The 21,710-nt window shown below is 43.6% G+C and overlaps 1 protein-coding gene across 3 annotated transcripts in view; it reads left to right on the forward strand.

Annotated features, from left to right (window-relative positions):
* LOC118397716 (alpha-(1,6)-fucosyltransferase-like) overlaps window positions 1–21,710 on the forward strand; it is a 154,969-nt gene that overhangs the window by 102,160 nt on the left and 31,099 nt on the right. For 2 of the 3 annotated variants that reach the window (XM_052470806.1, XM_052470808.1), the window contains exons 5-6: window positions 9,586–9,700; window positions 16,317–16,554. In XM_052470806.1, coding sequence (XP_052326766.1) covers window positions 9,586–9,700; window positions 16,317–16,554 — 353 coding nt within the window. Of the gene's footprint in view, window positions 1–9,585; window positions 9,701–16,316; window positions 16,564–21,710 lie in introns of all 3 variants that reach the window. The other variant, XM_052470807.1, reaches the window with a different exon arrangement.

Genomic DNA, 21,710 nt, shown 5'->3' on the forward strand with positions numbered 1-21,710 from the left:
GTTTAGTATTGGAAATTAGCATGTGTTTTGTTTAAGAGGAATTCAGAACAAGCTTCAATTTGCACAGATTATTTTTGATGTTAGATTTTTCAAAAGCCAAAATCAAACTGCTGCAACTTGAATAGAGACAGTGTCATTCGCATTAAACGTCAGCTGTCTCAACATGTCTCCCAATGTTGTTGATCGAGATAATAAACAACAGGGGACCTAAAATGGATCTTTGAGGCACACCTGAGTGCAGCTCTATGATGTCGGATTTACAACCATCTGCCTTAACACAATGGGTTCTACTTGACAGGTATTTCACAAACCACTCTAGAGCATGACCAGTAATCCCAATACACTTCAGTCTCTGCACCAATACAGTATGGTCCACAGTGTCCCATTCCTTTGACAAATCTATGAACAAATCTGATACACAATGCAACTTCTTATCCAGAGCACAGTAAATATCATCCAAAACTGTTCAATATTACTGTAACAGTGCGGTTGTGGCTTGTCCTGAAACCTGATTGCATACCACCCAAAATATTGTTTTCCTGGAAGTAGGCCTTAAGCTGCTTATTGACTAGGAACTCCAATACTTTTGCCAAAACAGACTATTTAGATATGGGCTTATAGTTATTCAGTAGACTGTGGTCACCTCATTTCAAAAGAAGTAGGTAAAATGCTGATTCCCACAACTTGGGGATTTCATTACAATTTATGTGCATGTTAAAGGGGGAGCAATTATGTCTGCACCTTATTGTAATAGGCGGGGGTCTAGACCATCGGGGCCAGGGGATTTGTTTGACATCAATTGCTATCGCCGCTCTACGCACCTCTGAGACTGAGAAGGAGAACCTGGAGAAGGAGTGGACGGGGGTATCAGGTCATTTCGCAGGGGACTCATTTAGACCTTTAACCCTATCCAATAATCCACCTGCATCAAGAAAATGCTGATTAAAACCGGTTTTCTCAGTTACTATCTACCAGCAGTTGTTTAGAAAGCTGTGCATCTATTTTGAAGGATTATTCAGATTATCAGCAGTAGATTTGAGGGAGTGGTCTGCTTTCAGCTCTCGGGTCGTAGTCACACCCTGATTCCAAAGGCGTTTAAAAGCCATCCAATCTTCAGCCAAATCAGACCTTCTTGCTTTAGCCCACACCCCATTCCGTTTCCTTATGATTTCAGCTAGTTCATCTGAGAATCAGAGTTGTCTGCCCTTAATTCGGGAATTGTTTGAAAGGGGCATGCTTGTTGCATACATCCTGGAATGCTTTGTGGAAGTAAGAAAAGGCTAATTCAACATCGGGGATGAATTCAACTCTATTGAATTAAAAACAAAATGTAAAAAAACTCTGAATATCAAACTGCTTCCAGTTCATGATGATACGTAGAAGTAATTGTAGCAAAATAATGGCAAGTCTATGGGAAAAACACTTAAAGTTCTCCGCATTTAAGAGGCATCAGGCCCTAAAAGCATTATCCTCATTGTAAGATTCAAGGGTAGACAATAGCAACATGTTAGTTTATGGCTGATCAATCAATGTGAGAAATAACCATAAAAGGTTTGGCTAAAATAATATGCTTATGATGTTGCACTTTTCACAAATTGGCCTAAGCTACGGTACATAAGCTACAAAAAAATACCAATAAAGGCCAAGTACTGTCACGCCCTGGCCATAGAGAGGCTTTTATTCTCTATTTTGGTTAGGCAAGGGTGTGACTAGGGTGGGCATTTTATGTTCCTTTTTCTATGTTTTGGGATTTCTTTGTTGTTTGGCCGGGTGTGGTTCTCAATCAGAGGCAGCTGTTTTTTTTTTCTGATTGCGAACCATACTTTTGAGAACCATACTTTGGTAGATTTTCCCACTGGGTTTTTGTGGGTAGTTCATTTCTGTTTAGTGTGTATTGCACCTGACAGAACTGTTTCGGTTGTCTCTTTGTTGTTTTGCATTTTAGTGTTCAGTTTGGAATAAACATGACGAACACGTACCACGCTGCGCTTTGGTCCTCACCTTCTTCCACCAACGGCCGGTACAAGTACACTGTAAAGCCGAATAAGTTAGCAGAACTCGATACATTTGTGGCAACTAATTGCTTCGTTTTTGTTATTATGAAACTCAAAATTATTGATTGGGGCGGCAGGTAGCCTAGTGGTTAGAGCGTTGGACTAGTAACCAAAATGTTGCAAGATCGAATCCCTGAGCTGACAAGGTAAATATCTCATTCTGCCCCTGAACAAGTCAGTTAACCCACTGTTCCTAGACTGTCATTGCAAATAAGAATTTGTTCTTAACTGACTTTCTTAGTTAAAAAATACACAGTGCTCAATTTCTGTTAATTAATATACATTTTTGATTACAGAGAGCTTAATTAAAGTCATTAGAATGAACTTTATTACTATGATCTACAGTAACTTAAAATATATCAATTAAACTCATTATGTTTAAGTAAACGTAACACCACTTTCAAGTAGTTTTTCTACGAACTTCATGTTGTATGAACCTTATATTTTAGTGAAATGCTTACATCCTAGCCAATTAATCCTAGCCTGTAATCAATTTTTGTAAGTTGCAACAACTAATATGCAAATTAAAAACTAGAACTTACTTAAATCAAAAGGTAGTTGTGCATCTAATCAAAAACTTTGTGGCCACTGATTGCGTAGGTTTTCTTTATTAGCACTGACTCAAATAGAATAATTGCAATGTTAAAAAAAACATGTACAAATGAATGCTTTTAAACCAGGAATAATATGGATTTATTGCTGCAGTAACAATAACAATCAGAGTACATTTAAAGAGAATACAGGAAAAGGTTTACATGTTAGAGAACACAGTGCAAGGTTCCACAATTAAATTGACCCCAATTACAGATTGGGGTCAATGTGGCAATGTCTCAGTGGAGCTCAGGTTTGGGTCAGTCATTTTCAATTCAGTCGATTTGGTAAGTAAACTGAAATTTTAATATTTTCCTCATTGCCTCCTTTGAGGAAAACATTTGAATTTCAGTTCACTTCCTGGATTGACTAAATTTAAAATGGAATTGACCCGACCCTGACCTCCACTGAGACATTGCTCCATATGTAAGCCCGAAAAAAGATAATTGTCAGTGCTAGGCCTATTCAAGTGCTGCGTGTTACAAGCAGTGGACAACATGCTTGAAAAGAAACTAACTCCGGTATACGTATTCAAGTGCCATGTTAATAACGGTAGACAACATGCTAATTATGTCAATGCATTTGAGCAAGGAAATAATAAGTTAAGGAAAACGGCAGATCTAAGAAGCACCAAGACCTACAATTATTAGCCTACATACTGCAAAGGTTAACTGTTAAAGAGAACACTTTACAGTAGCACTTCCACCATGGTTGGGGTCAATTCCTTTTCGATTCAGGAAGTAAGCTAACATTTCAATATCAATTCCAATTTTTCTCATTGCCTCCTATAAAATGAAATTAGAACTGGAATTTCAGTTTACTTCCTGAATTGAAATGGAATTGACCCCAACCCTGGTAGAGGTGCTACTGTAATGATGATTAGGGGGTAAGAGAAAGTGTCTTTTGTGGTTCCTTTCGTTAAAAGAAATGCAACAATGTCAACAAATAATAGTTGGGATTTAAAAGCAGGATTTTCTGAATGAACTTGAATGTGTTGGACAGTTCTTTCGGATAACTGAGATGTAGAGCATAAATCAGACCAAACATTACCCAGGAAAGCATCCGGCAGTCTGGGGAGGTCAATCACCACAACTTCACTCTCCAGGACGACACATCTTGACCGGATTGTAGTGGACTGTATTTTCTGTGTTGTCAACAACGATTGTCAGCAGGGCTACCGGTGAATCACCAACCTCTAGTTCATCTGAATCCAGATGAGAATACTAGACAGATGTGTTATATAGCAATAAATCTACACGGACTTATGGTTGGCTAGATTGACCATACTCACCCATCTAATCATCTGAGATCACCTCCGGAGCTGGAGTGGGTTGATTGGGAATGGGCACAATAATACAATATTACTGGAATGACAGAAAACCTACCTAGCATGTTTTGCTTACTAGCGCAGCAACACAGGAAGAGCACAGAGAACAGTTGTACAGCTTGTGTGGGCATCATGTCTTCCTAAAGGGATACATGAATGTACATTTTATGACATCTGCTTACCCGATCTAACCTGGTACCAGAGAAAGATTTTAAATATTTCACTGAGTTCGGTTTAATTAGGAACATGGTACAATGAAACCAGTGGAATAGTCGCAAAAGGGCAAACTATCAGGTGCCTTTTTAAATTCTTATCAAGCCTAGTCCTGGACTAAAAAGCAAACTCAATGGAGAATCTCCATAGAAATAATTTTAGTCCAGGACTAGGCTTAATCTGTGTCTGGGACATCTCCCCTCAAGGTTTAGTAAGTAGTTGATAATTGCATTAGACCAAGATCTGAATTCAGTATAATGTGGAGTCCTCCGTCTTACCTGTAGATCATGACACCTCAGAATGTCAACCAAAGTGTCAGCAGTCCTTCCAGTCTTCGATGCCATCTGTCTGTACAAGGTCATTAATCGAGGGGTGTGACGGTCAATCTCAGCATAGAAAATGTTTGGCAGGTTCTGGTTTGTAATTCGCTAGAACTCTGCATACACCTACACTTGGAATAGACATCATTTTGAATTTTTCACAGGTTTGGAATACTGTATCACAATTTAATTCAGTAGAACTAATATATTAATACAGCATTGCAATTTTACCTGCGGCTCCATGCTCAGAGCAGTCCAGAGATCAAGGAACTCCTTTACAATTTGAGTGTCGGTGACTATACCCTGGCACCGCAGGGCAAATGTGTTCTGCATCTTCCTATAGATTTTCCTTTCGTCTTCTGAACTTCTTGGACCATTACCTGTCTCAGCGATTTACGACTCCCTGAGTCCTTTCCACGGTGTAGGTTTGGCAGGAAGTTCACTTCAGCCCACTTACCTAAGGTCTCCTCTTCATGTTTGAGTGCGGTGGTTCATTCTCTGGATTGCTTCTCCTTCTTTTTCCTGTGTTTACGGAGACCTGACATCCTCATCTTGATTCTGTAGTTATCCATATTGAATTTGATGCTGTTCTTCCATCGATTCCAACCAGTTTCAGATTATGCCTCTTTTAGACAGGGGTGTTTCAAAACAAGAGCTTCAGCTGACTTTAGCTAGCTAACATTAGCTCTAGCCAGCTAACTTACCTGGTGCCTAGCTAAATAGCTCACGTTAGCCCTGCCTGGCACTTGCCAGTTAACCAGATTACTAGCTTGACAGACATCCATTCGATGCTCGACAAATCATACAATCACGACAGAGTTAAAAATAATGAATACATTTTTACCATTAATAAAGTATCCACTGTCGTAGGGACCATCAACGATGTTGGAAAGATTTTGAAATGCTTGCCTTTGAACGTCGACGCACACTACCGGTCAAAAGTTTTAGAACACCTACTCATTCAAGGGTTTCTTTATTTTTACTATTTTCTACATTGTAGAATACTAACGAAGACATCAAAACTATGAAATAACACATATGGGATTATGTAATAACCAAAAAAGTGTTAAACAAATCATAATATATTTTATTTGCGTCACGGCTGGCTGAAGGACTGGACCAAGGTGCAGCATGGTAAGCATACATTTGAACTTTATTTTAAAATGACGCCGACAAATGAAGAACAAACCAAACCGTGAAGCTTTGGGCTATGTGCCCTCGAAACAAAGACAAAGTTAACTTCCCACAAAACAGGTGGGAGAAAAGGGTACCTAAGTATGATTCTCAATCAGAGACAACGATAGACAGCTGTCCCTGATTGAGAACCATACCAGGCCAAGACATAGAAATACAAAACATAGAAAAAAGGACATAGAATGCCCACCCTAGTCACACACTGGCCTAACCAAAATAGAGAATAAAAAGCCTCTCTATGGCCAGGGCGTGACAATTTGAGTATAATATATATTTGAGATTCTTCAAATAGCCACCATTTGCCTTGACAGCTTTGCACACTCTTGGCATTCCCTCAACCAGCTTCACCTGGATTGCTTTTCCAACCGTGTTGAAGGAGTTCCCACATGCTGAGCACTTGTTGACTGCTTTTCCTTCATTCTGCGATCCGACTCTTCACAAACCATCTCAATTGGGTTGAGGTTGGGGGTTTGTGGAGGCCAGGTCGTCTGATGCAGCACTCCATCACTCTCCTTCATGGTAAAATATCCCTTACACAGTCTGGAGGTGTGTTGGGTCATTATGCTGATGAAAAAACAAATGACAGTCCCACTAAGCCCAAACCAGATGGGATGGCATATCGCTGCAGTGTGCCTTGAATTCTAAATAAATCACAGACAGTGTCACCAGCAAAGCACCCCCACACCATAACACCTCCTCCTCCAAGCTTCATCAGACTATCTTCTGTATACCACCCTTACCTTATCACATCACAACTGATTGGCTCAAACGCATTCAGAAGGAAAGAAATTCTACAAATTAACTTAAGGCACGCCTGTTAATTGAAATGCATTCCAGGTGACTACCTCATGAAGCTGGTTGAGAGAATGCCAAGAGTGTGCAAAGCTGTCGTCAAGGCAAAGGGTGGCTACATTGAATAATCTCAATCTGAAATATATTTTGGTTTCTTTAACACCTTTTTGGTTACTACATGATTCCATATTTCATAGTTTTGATGTCTTTCTATGTAGAAAATAGTCAAATAAAGAAAAACCCTTGAATGAGTAGGAGTCCAAACTTTTGACTGGTACTATATTATACTTTTCCCCCCCTGAGCTTTCTTTTATCTCCTAGATGTAGGACAGACACTTCAAAACCATATTCCTTATGATTTATTTTTTTGACTGTCTTTTTTTGCCAATGTGTTATTCAATGCGTTGCGTCAGCTTAGACCCCCCCAACCCCACCCCACACACACATTTTTTAAGAAACCAGATTGGACTATAAATGTAACATTTAGTCATACAAACCAAACCATATTTTTACACTTCATATGTGGACAATCTGTACATGTGTGGTTTGAACCTGCAATGTGTAGCTCTAAAGGTAAGCCTTTCATCCTCTTCTCCACCATCTTGTTTTTTCAGTGTGGCAGTATGGTCAATCTTTAGCCTTCTTAGACATTAATAAAGAAATACTGGTAAGTAGGTTATTCACCTACCTCTTTTTTATTTTTATTTTTTATTTCTCCTTTATTTAACCAGGTAGGACAGTTAAGAACAAGTTCTCATTTACAACTGCGACCTGGCCAAGATAAAGCAAAGCAGTGTGACAGAAACAACAACAGAGTTACACATAAACAAACATACAGTCAATAACACAAAATAATAGAAAAATCTGTGTACAGTGAGTGCAAATGTAGAAGATTCTGTATACACCTGGCCCTTCTTGGACACTGTGCTAACAAACCTCCAAATGAGCTTCAACGCCATAGAACACTCCTTCCGTGGCCTCCAACTGCTTTTAAATGCTAGTAAAACTATGTGCATGCTCTTCAACCGATTGCTGCCCGCACCTGCCCGCCTGACTAGCATCACTACTCTGGACGGTGCTGACTTAAAATATGTGGACAACTACAAAAATATAGGTGTCTCGTTAGACTGTAAACTCTCCTTCCAAACTCACATAAGTATCTCCAATCCAAAATTAAATCCAGAATTGGCTTCCTGTTTCGCAAAACAAAGCATCCTTCACTCATGCTGCTAAACATACCCTCGTAAATCATACCGATCCTTGACTTCGGCAATGTCATTTACAAAATTGTCCCCAACACTCAGCAAACTGGATGTAGTCTATCACAGTGCCATCAATTTTATCACCACTGCAACCTGTATGCTCTCGTTGGCTGGCCCGCACTACATATCCGTCACCAAACCCACTGGCTCCAGGTCATCTATAATTCTTTGCTAGGTAAAGCCCCGCCTTATCTCAGCCCTCTGGTCACCATAGCAACACCCACCCGTAGCACGCGCTCCAGCAGTTATATTGCACTGGTCATCCCCAAAGCCAGCACCTCCTTTGCTGCCAGTGACTGGAACGAATTGCAATACTCCCTGAAGCTGGAGTCTTACATCTCCCTCTCTAACTTTAAACATCAGCTATCTGAGCAGCTAACCGATCGCTGCCGCTGTACATAGTCCATCTGTAAATAGCCTACCCAATCTACCTACTTCATCCCCATATTGTTTTGATTAACTTTTCTGCTCTTTTGCACACCTGTATCACTACTTGCACATCATCATCTGCTCATCTATCACTCTCGTGTTAATCTGCTAAATTGTAATTACTTCGCTACTATGGCCTATTTATTGCCTTACCTCCTCAAGCCATTTGCACACACTGTATATAGACTTTCTTTTTTTTCTATTGTGTTATTGACTGTACGCTTGTTTATTCCATGAGTAACTCTGTGTTGTTGTTTGTGTCGCACTGCTTTGCTTCATCTTGGCCAGGTCGCAGTTGTAAATGAGAACTTGTTCTCAACTAGCTTACCTGGTTAAATAAAGGTGATATATATATATATATATATATATATATATATATATATATATATATATTTTTTTTTTTTTTTTAATTCAGGAAAAACTATTGTATTTAACATAGTGATTAAGGAGTAACAATCAAACAGAATAATATGCCCCACCAACAGTAGACAACAGAAAAACCTAAAATCAAATCAATATTGAGAGAATAATCAAGGTGACTGATAACTGGCAAAGGCATGGTACCATAGCAGGAAGATTGGAATGCCATGAACCAAGATGTTGTGCATTCAAATCCTAGGTGAGGACCTATTGAATAATAATTACTGTGGACAATGTAATTATGTATGTCAACATGTGTCAAATATGTATGTTAAAAGTACTGTGTATGTAACCAGTTGCACAGACTTTTTTAGTTAAGATGCCCAAATAATCATGTTTAGTTGAGTGAACATATGAGACAAGTTGAGCAAACACATCATTTGAAATGGACTTTTGCCAAAGTTTTCTCAATTTGTAGATAAGTTTGGGCGACATTTTTTAAAATTTGGTAACACGTGTAACCAGTTACTTAGTAATGATTAGTTGAAGCAACTAGATTAGTATATATTTTATTTTATTTACAGTGTATGTTAACTCAGTGACTAGCGGAGAGTTGTAGTTATCTCACAGGGAGACGGTGATATATCCCTGGTGGGTTCTGGGTAAAGGAGTTTGACATGGCTTCACATCAAACACACACGTTGTGGTTTAAGATTAAAAATGGAAGCATGAGTGATGATTATGTCTTGCCAGAGGACGCGTGTGCATGTGTGTACGTGCACAAGTGTATGTGTGTGTAAGTGTGCATGGGTACTTGTGCTCAGGAGGTTTCCCACACTGAGGATGTGACTGATTTGGGTCACTGAAATTAATTGAGCCATGCTGGTCTTTAGAGATGGGAAACTGCTGTATATGTGTGTCTGTGCTATGTAGCACACTGGACTTATGGGTTTCTTTTTCGGTATGTGTGCATTTGTGTGTGTGTGCGTGTGTGTGTGTGCGTGTGTGTGCGCGTGTGCGTGTGCGTGTGTGTGTGCATGCAGGTCTATCATGACAGACCTGTACTACCTCAGCCAGGCTGATGGAGTGGGAGACTGGAGAGTGAAGGAGGCCAGGGACCTGTCTAACCTGGTGCAGAGCAGGATCACCTACCTACAGGTACACACACACACACACACACACACACACACACACACACACACACACACACACACACACACACACACACACACACACACACACACACACACACACACAAACACTCTTTCTCACACCTGCTCTTCTCTACCTAACACAAGCCAAACCTGTCAGAATCACCATAGATGAAACACATCGTGTCTAAGGGTCTGACTGCTGTCTAATCCCTGTATATCATCTATCCTGTCACACACACACACCCACCATCCTCCGACCCTATCCACTTTCTGTTATCCCCTCATATACCCTCCACCCCCAGTGACCCAGGAGTCTCCCCTCAGCCCTCCTCCCTTCCCCAGTTTGCATGCAGCAGGCCTGGGGTGGGGCTGTGCAGCGCTGGGCCCTGCAGCATTAATGAGCCTTGGTGTTTGATGAAGAGAGCCAGAGTGAGTGTGGCTGGGAGGAGACGCCATAGCTAACAGCTGCTGTCACCACCGCTGAGGGATCACACAGCTCCAGCGGCCGCCATCACTAATTCATCAACCACACACAGTCCTCACAGGCTGGCAGACACACAAACACACACACACACACTTAGGGAGCCAGGGACCCGTCTACCTCTTACACTTCTGTCAGTAACATCAATCCCAGGTCTACAAACACACACAGACACACACAGACACACACGGATATGCATGAGCACATATACACACTCCCACACAACACACACACACACACACACACACACACACACACACACACACACACACACACACACACACACACACACACACACACACACACACACACACACACACACACACACACACACACACACACACACACAGCACACTTGCGCCACACACCAGCAACTTCAGCCCTTGCGCCCTTTGGCCCTGGCCCGTCTGTCTGTCTGTCTGTCTGTCTGTCTGTCTGTCTGTCTGTCTGTCTGTCTGTCTGTCTGTCTGTCTGTCTGTCTGTCTCACTGCGCCCTCTTCAATGAGAACACAGTGGCCTTTACTTGGTGTCCCTTTCTTCAGTGTCACACAGTACCACCTTGTCACAGACACAAACACACAGTACCTCCTCCATTTTCAGCCTTCCACTTTCACTTGTTCTTCTATAGCACTGAACCAGCTGATTGTAGGTCATATTTAATGAGTCACCCTCTCTCTCTCTCTCTCTCTCTCTCTCTCTCTCTCTCTCACTCACATGCACATTTTCAGTCTACTGTATTTTAACTAGAAAATGCCGTTTTTGAAGGGCTACTTAACCTATAGCAGTAAGGGTCAGCCTTGGTATTTCACTCTCTCCATAATTACCATTGAACTTTGTCTCCTAGCACATCTGAATCGCATGAATCTGTCATTTTTAAACAGCCAAAGTAGTTCAGAGTTTGTGCGCTTATGGTTGTTTGTCGTTCCGATTTAACGCCATGCTCCAAAAGAGATGGCCGTAAAATGGGTGTAAAACTGCCTTTCAAGTCGTTGTTGTTGAGACTCGGAACAACACACCAGATTATTAGTATTTAAATCAAACGTAGTTTACAAACGTTCAATGAGGAAGGCTGGTCTGGATGCTTGTTTATAATCATCCATTAAGCATAACATAATCCACTTCATTTCCATTTCTACTGGCATAGTCGGATTGAATACAAATGTACACTATATATACAAAAGTATGTGGACACCCCTTCAAATTAGTGCTGTTATTGTGAAGTGGAAACGTCTAGGAGCAACAACGGCTCAGCCACAAAGTGGTAGGCCAAACAAGAACGGGACCGCCAAGGGCTGAAGCGCATAACGTGTACAAATCTGTTCTTGTTTGCAACACTCACTACCGAGTTCCAAACTGCATCTGGAAGCAACGTTAGCACAAGAAATGTTCAACGGGTGCTTCATGAAATGGGTTTCCATGGCCGAGCAGCTGGACTCAGGCTTAAGATCACCATGCACAATGCCAAGTGGTGACTGAAGTGGTGTAAAGCTTGCAGCAATTGGATTCTGGAGCAGTGTACATGCATTCTCTGGAGTAATGAATCACGCTTCACCATCTGGCAGTCCAACTGATGAATCTGGTTTGGCGGATGCCAGGATAACACCCCAATGCATAGTGCCAGCTGTAAAGTTTGGTGGAAGAAGAATAATGGTCTGGGGCTGTTTTTCATTGTTCAGGCCCCTTAGTTCCAGTGAAGGGACATCTTAATCTACAGCATACAATGACATTCTAGATGATTCTGTGCTTCCAACTTTGTGGCAACAGTTTGGGGAAGGCCCGTTCCTGTTTCAGCATGACAATGCCCCCGTACACAAAGCAATATCCAAATAGAAATGGTTTGTCTAGATCGCTGTGGAAGAACTTGATTGGCCTGTTCAAAACCCTGACCTCAACCCCATTGGACACATTACATTTACATTTACATTTAAGTCATTTAGCAGACACTCTTATCCAGAGCGACTTACAAATTGGTGCATACACCTTATGACATCCAGTGGAACAGCCACTTGCATCTAAATCTTTTTTTTTTTTGGGGGTGAGAAGGATTACTTACCCTTACTTACCCTATCCTAGGTATTCCTTGAAGAGGTGGGGTTTCAGGTGTCTCCGGAAGGTGGTGATTGACTCCGCTGTCCTGGCGTCGTGAGGGAGTTTGTTCCACCATTGGGGGCCAGAGCAGCGAACAGTTTTGACTGGGCTGAGCGGGAACTGTACTTCAGTGGTAGGGAGGCGAGCAGGCCAGAGGTGGATGAACCAGTGCCCTTGTTTGGGTGTAGGGCCTGACAGAGCCTGGAGGTACTGAGGTTGCTCCGTAGGCAAGCACCATGGTCTTGTAGCGGATGCGAAACTGGAAGCCAGTGGAGAGAGCGGAGGAGCGGGGTGACGTGAGAGAACTTGGGAAGGTTGAACACCAGACGGGCTGCCTTTGGGAAGAATTGGTACGCTGATTGTGAGCCAGGCCCATTTGCCCAACATCAGTGCCCGACCTCACAAATGCTCCTGTGGCCAAAAGGAAGCAAGTCCCCACAGCAATGGTCCAACATCTAGTGGAAAGCATTCCCAGAAGAGTGGAGGCTGTTACAGCAGGAAAGGGGGGACCAACTTCATATTAATGCCCATGATTTTGGAATGAGATATTTGATGAGCAGGTGTCCACATACTTTTGGCCATGTAGTGTATCATCAACACAGTCTTGCCTCTTCTCCTCTTCCCTATTAGCCATCTGCGGAATCTCATTCACCTATTTACCTTAAAGCATATAAGCATGGCACAATAATGCGCATTCCTCACACTTGCTGTTTAACCTATGGGTTCACTCCTGCAATTATCACTTACCCATGTTCTCTCACTTGCTATTTTTCAGCAACAGTTTCGACAACCATCCCCCTCCCCACAACCAACAGCTATAATAACCTTAAGGCCCGTCATTGGAACTCCTTTCCCCCAGCGGAGGTGTTTCAATGGCAAAAGCCTCGCATAGGGCTACCTGCCATCACATCATCTGAGACAAGGCCGCACACCAAACAATTTAATTAAATCTCATATTACATTCCGTCTTTGTTATTTATTCAGTAAAGCCTGTACTCGATTCAACTGTAAGTGTGATACCTATGGGGCCAATATGGAGAAGAGGAGCGATATTTACCTCAAACACACACACACACACACACACACACACACACACACACACACACACACACACACACACACACACACACACACACACACACACACACACACACACACACACACACACACACACACACACACACACAGATTCCTCAAAGGAAATCTTCCCAGTGGCTTGTTTGTTGCTTCGTTGACATCTGCTTGTGTTGTTCAGGTTATTATTGAACGTCGGCGGTATAACATTTGGAACATGAAGGAACATTAGCTCTCCTCTAGTTTTTAAACAGACAAGCGGTGTGATAACGTTAGCACTTGCCAGACACCTTGCCGCCATGATCACCGCCAACCAGTTTCAGCTGTGACAGCCTAATGAGCAAAACACTCGCAATGCAGAGTAAATTGCTATTTTGAAAGGTGTTGGCACAAGTTGGTGCGGAGTGAGGAGAAGAAGATGGAGAAACCAAAGATGGTAGATAAATTAAGTTCACTCCATTTACTCTGGATCACTGCTACTCTAACTTCCGCGATGCATACAAAGCCCTCCTCTCCCAACCTTCCTTCGGGCAAATCTGACCACGACACCAAACTCAAGCAGGATGTAACCGTGACAAGGACTATTCAACGCTGGTCTGACCAATCGAAATCCACACTTCAAGATTGTTTTGATCACATGGACTGGGGCATGTTCCGGGTAGCCTCAGAGTATAATATAGATTTATACACTTATTCGGTGAGTGAGTTTTTAAAGAAGTGCATAGGAGATGTTGTACCCACTGTGACTATTAAAACCTACCCTAACCAGATAGATGGCGGTATTCACGCAAAACTGAAAGCGTGAACCACCGCATTAAATCATGGTAAGTTGACTAGGAATATGGTCGAATACAAACAGTGTAGTTATTCCCTCCGCAAGGTAATCAAACAAGCGAAATGTCAGGATAGAGACAAAGTGGAATCACAATTCAACGCCTCAGACACGAGACGAATATGGCAGGGTCTACAGACAATCACGGACTACAAAAAGAAAACCAGCCACATCACGGACAACGACAGCTTGCTTCCAGACAAACTAAAACCATCTTTGCCCGCTTTGAGGATAACACTGACGCAGCCCAGTACCAAGGACTGTAGGCTCTCCTTCTCTGTGGCCATCGTGAGTAAGACATTTAAACGTGTTAAACCTCGCAAGGATGCCAGCCCAGACAGCATCCCTACCCGCTTCCTCAGAGCATGCAGAGATCAGCTGGCTGGTGTGTTTACGGACATATTCAGTCTCTCCCTATCTCAGTCTGCTGTCCCCACTGGCTGCCCCCAGGTGGTGGAGGTAGGAAACAACATCTCCACTTTTCTGATCCTCAACACTAGGGCCCCACAAGGGTGCATGCTTAGCCCCCTCCTGTACTCCCTGTTCACCCATGACTACGTGGCCATGCCCGCCTCCAACTCAATCATCAAGTTTGCAGACTACACAACAGCAGTAGGCTTGATTACCAACAACGACGAGACAGCCTATAGGGAGGAGGTGAGGGCACTCAGAGTGTGATGTCAGGAAAACAACCTCTCACTCAACGTCAACGAAACAAAGGAGATGATCGTGGACTTCAGGAAACAGCAGAGGGAGCACCCCCCTAACCACATCGATGGGTGGAATGTTTTATGTTCCTCAGCTGACACATCACGGACAAACTGAAATGGTCCACCCACACAGACAGTGTGGTGAAGAAAGTGCAATAGGGCCTCTTCAACCTCAGGAGGCTGAAGAAATTTGGCTTGTCACCTAAAGCCCTCACAAACTCTTACAGATGCACAATTGAGAGCATCCTGTCGGCTGCATCACCGCCTGGTACTGCAACTGCTCCAACCATAACCGCAGGGGTCTCCAGAGGGTGGTGCGTTTGGTACAACACATCACTGGGGGAAAACTACCTGCCCTCCAGGATACCTACAGCACCCGATATCAGGCCAACAACCACCCGAGCCACTACCCGGTTCACCTCGCTGCCACCCAGAAGGCGAGGTCAGTACAGATGCATCAAAGCTGTGGGCGAGAGACTGGAAAATAGCTTCTATCTCAGAAACTCAAACAGGATGTCAAACAGCCATCACTAACACAGTAATAATAATAATAATACCACTTTAATAATGTTTACATATCTCGTATTACTCATCTCATATGTATATACTGTATTTTATACCATCTTTTGCATCTTAAATATGCTCTGTCATTGCTCATCCATATATTTCTATGTATATATTCTTATTCCTTTCCTTTACCTTAGATTTGTGTGTATTAGGTAGTTGTTGAAGAATTGTTAGATTACTTGCTAGATATTGCTGCCCTGTCGGAACTAGAAGCACAAGCATTTCGCTACACTCGCAATAGCATCTGCTAACCATGTGTACGTGACCAATAAAATTTGATTTGATTGGATTGAAAACATTTTTTAGTTCCTGTCTGTTTGGGGTGGCTCTCCCAAAGACACCAATGCGATAGCAGCTGGGTCTGGTCTACTTAGTTTATTGATTTCCATTGAAACAGAAATAATGAGGGAGTGGGATATCTCACTTCCTCTTCTGTCTCTGTGGGGCACGACGCAGCGCCGCATGGTATCATTTTGCCACCGCTCGTCTGATGAGGGGTAGTTGAATACGGTGGAATGGTCTCACGTCGTGATTTACAGGTGCCATTTTGAGAGAATGCTTTTTTTCTCTGGCTCATATTTCGGGAGATCTCTTTGTCATGAGAGACAGAGAGGGGAAGAGAGTGAAAGAGAGCGAGAGATATAGGCAAATTGTGCTATCATAAATTAGAGAACAATGCTCAGAAAGCCATTTCGGGCCCCCCAGAGGTCAAGTGGTCAAATGTATGTTCTTACACCCATATGTCTCTCTCCCCCATCCCCCTCTGTCGTTTTCTTCACTCCCACTCTCTCCGCTCCGTCTCGATCTGTCACTCTCTCTCTCTCATCCTCCCTCTCACTACCTCTACCTCTCCCTCCCCCCTCATCAGAACCCCCAGGACTGCAGCAAGGCACGTAAGCTGGTGTGTAACATCAACAAGGGCTGTGGCTATGGCTGTCAGCTGCACCACGTGGTCTACTGCTTCATGATCGCATACGGCACCCAGCGCACCCTCATCCTGGAGTCCCACAACTGGCGCTACGCCACGGGTGGCTGGGAGACCGTCTTCCACCCCGTCAGCAACTCCTGTACCGACCGCACTGGGGTGTCTACAGGGCACTGGTCAGGTAGGCAGGGTGCGCGTCTGGTGAGCAGCCAGGTATTTATAGTTTGGCCCGGTTCTATAGCTACGGTTGAACCATTGAGGCATCTGCATTATGTTGCATTTAAACATTTTTATTTAAAAAAAATCTATTTAACCTTTATTTAACTAGGCAAGTCAGTTAATAACAAATTCTTATTTACAATGACGAGCCTATCCCAGCCAAACCTGGAAGACGCTGGGCCAATTGTGCGCCACCCTATGGGACTCCCAATCACGGCCGGATGTGATGCAGCCTGGATTCAAACCAGGGACTGCAAACCAGGGACTGCCTGCAATACTTGACATAATTGACACATCCTGTTTGCAACAAGGCAGTAAAGTAACACTGAAAAAAAATAAGTTTGTCCTGAACACAAAGTGTTATGTTTGGGGAAAATGCAATACAACACATTACCAGTGGTACTACTCTGTACTTTGTTACTATTTCGATTTTTGACTACTTTTACTTTACCTTCTCTACATTCCTTAAGAAAATAATGTACTTTTTATTCAATACATTTTCCCTGACACACAAAAAGTACTCGTTACATTTTAAATGCTTAGCAGGACAGAGAACATCCCTGGTCATCCCTAATGCCTCTGATCTGGCGGACCCGCTAAACACAAATGCTTTGTTTGTAAATGATATCTGAGTGTTGAAGTGTGCCTCTGGCTATTCATACATTTAATAAAACAAGAAAATTGCGGCATCTGCTTTGCTTAATATAAGGAATTTTCTATTATTCATACTTTTACTTTTGATACTTAAGTATATTTGAGCAATTACATTTACTTTTGATACTGAAGTATATTTAAAACCAAAAACTTTTAGACTTTTACTCAAGTAGTATTTTACTGGATGACTTTCACTTTTACTTGAGTCATTATCTATTAAGGTATCTCTATTTTTACTCAAGTATGACAATTGGACACTTCTTCCACCGCTGCACATTACTTAGTACCACTCTGCATATTTTTAAGCATAGTGGTGGCTGCATCATCTTATGGCTATGCTTGTAATCGTTAAGGTTTGAGGAGTATTTCAGGATAAAAAATCAACAGAATTGAGCTAAGCACAGGCAAAATCCTAGAGGAAAATCTGGTTCAGTCTGCTTTCCACCAGACACTGGAAGATTTGTTCACCTTTCAGCAGGACAATAACCTAAAACACAAGGGCAAATCTACACTGGAGTTGCTTAGCAAGAAGACAGTGAATGTTCCTGAGTGGCCAAGTTGCAGTTTGACCTAAATCGGTTCAACAATCTATGGCAAGACTTGAAAATGGTTGTCTTAGCAATGATCAACAACCAATTTGACAGAGCTTGAATAATTTTTAAAAAGAATAATGGGCAAATGTTGCACAATCCAGGTGTGGAAAGCTCTTAGACATGTACCCAGCAAGATTCCGAGCTGTAATAGCTGGCAAAAGTGATTTTAACATGTACAGTTGAGGTCGGAAGTTTACATACACTTAGGTTGGAGTCATTAAAACTCGTTTTTCAACCACTCCACAAATGTCTTGTTAACAAACTATAGTTTTGGAAAGTTGGTTAGGACATCTACTTTGTGCAAGACACTGTGCAAGTCATTTTTACAACAATTGTTTACAGACAGATTATTTCACTTATAATTCACTATATCACAATTCCAATGGGTCAGAGGTTTACATACTGTAACGATCGTCTGTGGTGGAAGAAGGTGAGGACCAAAGCGCAGCGTAGTAAGTGTTCATATTTTTATAAAAGAACTGAACACTGAACAAAACAATAAACAACAAACAAACAGTCCCGTAAGGTGAATGAAAAAAACACTAAACAGGAAATATTCACCCACAAAACACAGGTGGAAAAAGGCTGAGGCTAAGTATGATTCTCAATCAGAGACAACGAACGACACCTGCCTCTGATTGAGAACCATACCAGGCCAAACACATAAACACAACCTAGAAAAACGAACTGCCCACCCCAACTCACGCCCTGACCATACTAACACAAAGACAAAATAAAGGAACTAAGGTCAGAACGTGACAGTACCCCCCCTCTCCAAAGGTGCGGACTCTGGCCGCAAAACCTGAACCTTTGGGGAGGGTCTGGGTGGGCGTCTGTCCGCGGTGGCGGCTCTGGCGTGGGACGTGGACCCCACTCCATCATAGTCTCGGCCTACTGAAGTGGTGCCCCTGGCGCGGCGACCCCCGCCGCCGACCCTGAACTGGGGACCCCTGCAGCGGGCCCCGAATGGACGGGAGACTCTGGCAATGCCGGAGTGAAGGGCGATTCCGGCAGCGCCGGAGGGAGGGTTATACCGGCAGCGCCGGAGGGAAGGGCGATTCTGGCAGTTCCTGACTGACGGACCGCTCCGGCAGCTCCTGACAGACGGGCGGCTCTGGCGCGGGACGTGGACCCCACTCCATCATAGTCTCGGCCTACTGAAGTGGTGCCCCTGGCGCGGCGACCCCCGCCGCCGAACCTGAACTGGGGACCCCTGCAGCGGGCCCCGAATGGACGGGAGACTCCGGCAGCGCCGGAGTGAAGGGCGATTCCGGCAGCGCCGGAGGGAGGGTTATACCGGCAGCGCCGGAGGGAAGGGCGATTCTGGCAGCTCCTGACTGACGGACCGCTCCGGCAGCTCCTGACAGACGACGGCTCTGGCAGCGCTGGACAGGAGGGAGACTCTGGCAGTGCTGGACAGGAGGGAGACTCTGGAGGAAGGATACAAAGAGACAGCCTGGTGTGTGGAGGAGGCACCGGATAGACCGGAACATGGAGGCACACTGGAGGTCTCGAGCACCGAGCCGGCACAACCTTTCCTGGCTGGATACTTCCCGTAGCCTGGCCAGTGCGGCAGGGGTGGAACAGACCGCACTGGGCTGTGCTGGCAAACCGGGGACACCGTGCGTAGGGCTGGTGCCATGTACCCCGGGCCGAAGAGACGCACTGGAGACCAGATGCGCTGAGCCCGCTTCATAGCACCTGGCTCGATTCCCACTCTATCCCGGCCAATACGAGGCGCTGCGATGTAACACACCAGGCTATGCCTGCGCACTGGGGACACCGTGCGCCTCACGGCATAACACGATGCCTGCCCGGTCCAACTCTCTCCACGGTAAGCACGTGGGAGTTGGCTCAGGTCTCCTACCTGACTTAGCCACACTCACCGTGTTCCCCCCCCAATACATTTTGGGGCTGCCTGTCGTCCCTGTTGTGCTGCCATGCTAGCTCCTCATAATGTCGACTCTCGGCTTTGGCTGCCTCCAGCTCTTCCCGGGGGCGGCGATATTCCCCAGCCTGTGTCCAGGGTCCCTCTCCGTCCAAGATCTCCTCCCATGTCCCGGAGTCCAGCCTTCGAAAAAGGCTGAGGCTAAGTATGATTCTCAATCAGAGACAACGAACGACCCTTTAAACTTCTGACCCACTGGGAATGTGATGAAAGAAATAGAAGCTGAAATAAATATTTCTCTACTCTTATTCTGACATTTCACATTCTTAAAATAGTGTTGATCCTAACTGACCTAAGACCGAGAATTTTTACTAGAATGAATTGTCAGGAATTGTGAAAAACTGAGTTTAAATGTATTTGGTGTATGTAAACTTCCGACTTCAACTGTATTGTCTCAAGGGGGTTGAATATTTTATTTTTTACAATTGGTCTTCCACTTTGACTTTACGGAGTATTTTGTGTAGATAACTTTGTAACACAACAAATGTGGAAACATAGTTTCTGAACACTACATTTTTCCTCTCTGCCTCTCTCTCACACTTCCTCTCCAGCTTCCTTGTTCTCTGTCTCCCCCTCCTCTCCCTTGGGCTTTCTTTTTCTCTTGCTTTTCCTGTTATAGTTTTCTCTTTCTCTTGATTTTGCTGTTGGGTTTTTGCATCTTGCATGCGCTAATGGTCCTTATTGATTCGCCCTGCTTGCTCTTTGTGTGGTGAGTTCATTTCACTGGTTCATTGCTCATCTGAGCTGGATTCCTTATAGGAGCTGAAGCACTTACAGTGAGGCAAAAAAGTATTTAGTCAGCCACCAATTGTGCAAGTTCTCCCACTTAAAAAGATGAGAGAGGCCTGTAATTTTCATCATAGGTACACTTCAACTATGACAGACAAAATGAGAAAAAAAATTCAGAAAATTACATTGTAGGATTTTTCATGAATTTATTTTTATTTTATTTTTATTTTTATTTCACCTTTATTTAACCAGGTAGGCTAGTTGAGAACAAATTCTCATTTGCAACTGCGACCTGGCCAAGATAAAGCATAGCAGTGTGAGCAGACAACACAGAGTTACACATGGAGTAAACAATTAACAAGTCAATAACACAGTAGGAAAAAAAGGGGGAGTCTATATACATTGTGTGCAAAAGGCGTGAGGTAGGCGAATAATTACAATTTTGCAGATTAACACTGGAGTGATAAATGATCAGATGGTCATGTACAGGTAGAGATATTGGTGTGCAAAAGAGCAGAAAAGTAAATAAATAAAAACAGTATGGGGATGAGGTAGGTAAAAATGGGTGGGCTATTTGCCGATAGACTATGTACAGCTGCAGTTGGTGAGGGAGATAAAAGTCTCCAACTTCAGCGATTTTTGCAATACGTTCCAGTCACAGGCAGCAGAGAACTGGAACGAAAGGCGGCCAAATGAGGTGTTGGCTTTAGGGATGATTAGTGAGATACACCTGCTGGAGCGCATGCTACGGATGGGTGTTGCCATCGTGACCAGTGAACTGAGATAAGGCGGAGCTTTACCTAGCATGGACTTGTAGATGACCTGGAGCCAGTGGGTCTGGCAACGAATATGTAGCGAGGGCCAGCCGACTAGAGCGTACAAGTCGCAGTGGTGGGTGGTATAAGGTGCTTTAGTGACAAAACGGATGGCACTGTGATAAACTGCATCCAGTTTGCTGAGTAGAGTGTTGGAAGCAATTTTGTAGATGACATCGCCGAAGTCGAGGATCGGTAGGATAGTCAGTTTTTCTAGGGTAAGTTTGGCGGCGTGAGTGAAGGAGGCTTTGTTGCGGAATAGAAAGCCGACTCTTGATTTGATTTTCGATTGGAGATGTTTGATATGAGTCTGGAAGGAGAGTTTACAGTCTAGCCAGACACCTAGGTACTTATAAATGTCCACATATTCAAGGTTGGA

The sequence above is a fragment of the Oncorhynchus keta genome, chromosome 19 (genome assembly GCF_023373465.1).
Source record: "Oncorhynchus keta strain PuntledgeMale-10-30-2019 chromosome 19, Oket_V2, whole genome shotgun sequence".
NCBI classification, from domain to species: Eukaryota; Metazoa; Chordata; class Actinopteri; order Salmoniformes; family Salmonidae; genus Oncorhynchus; species Oncorhynchus keta.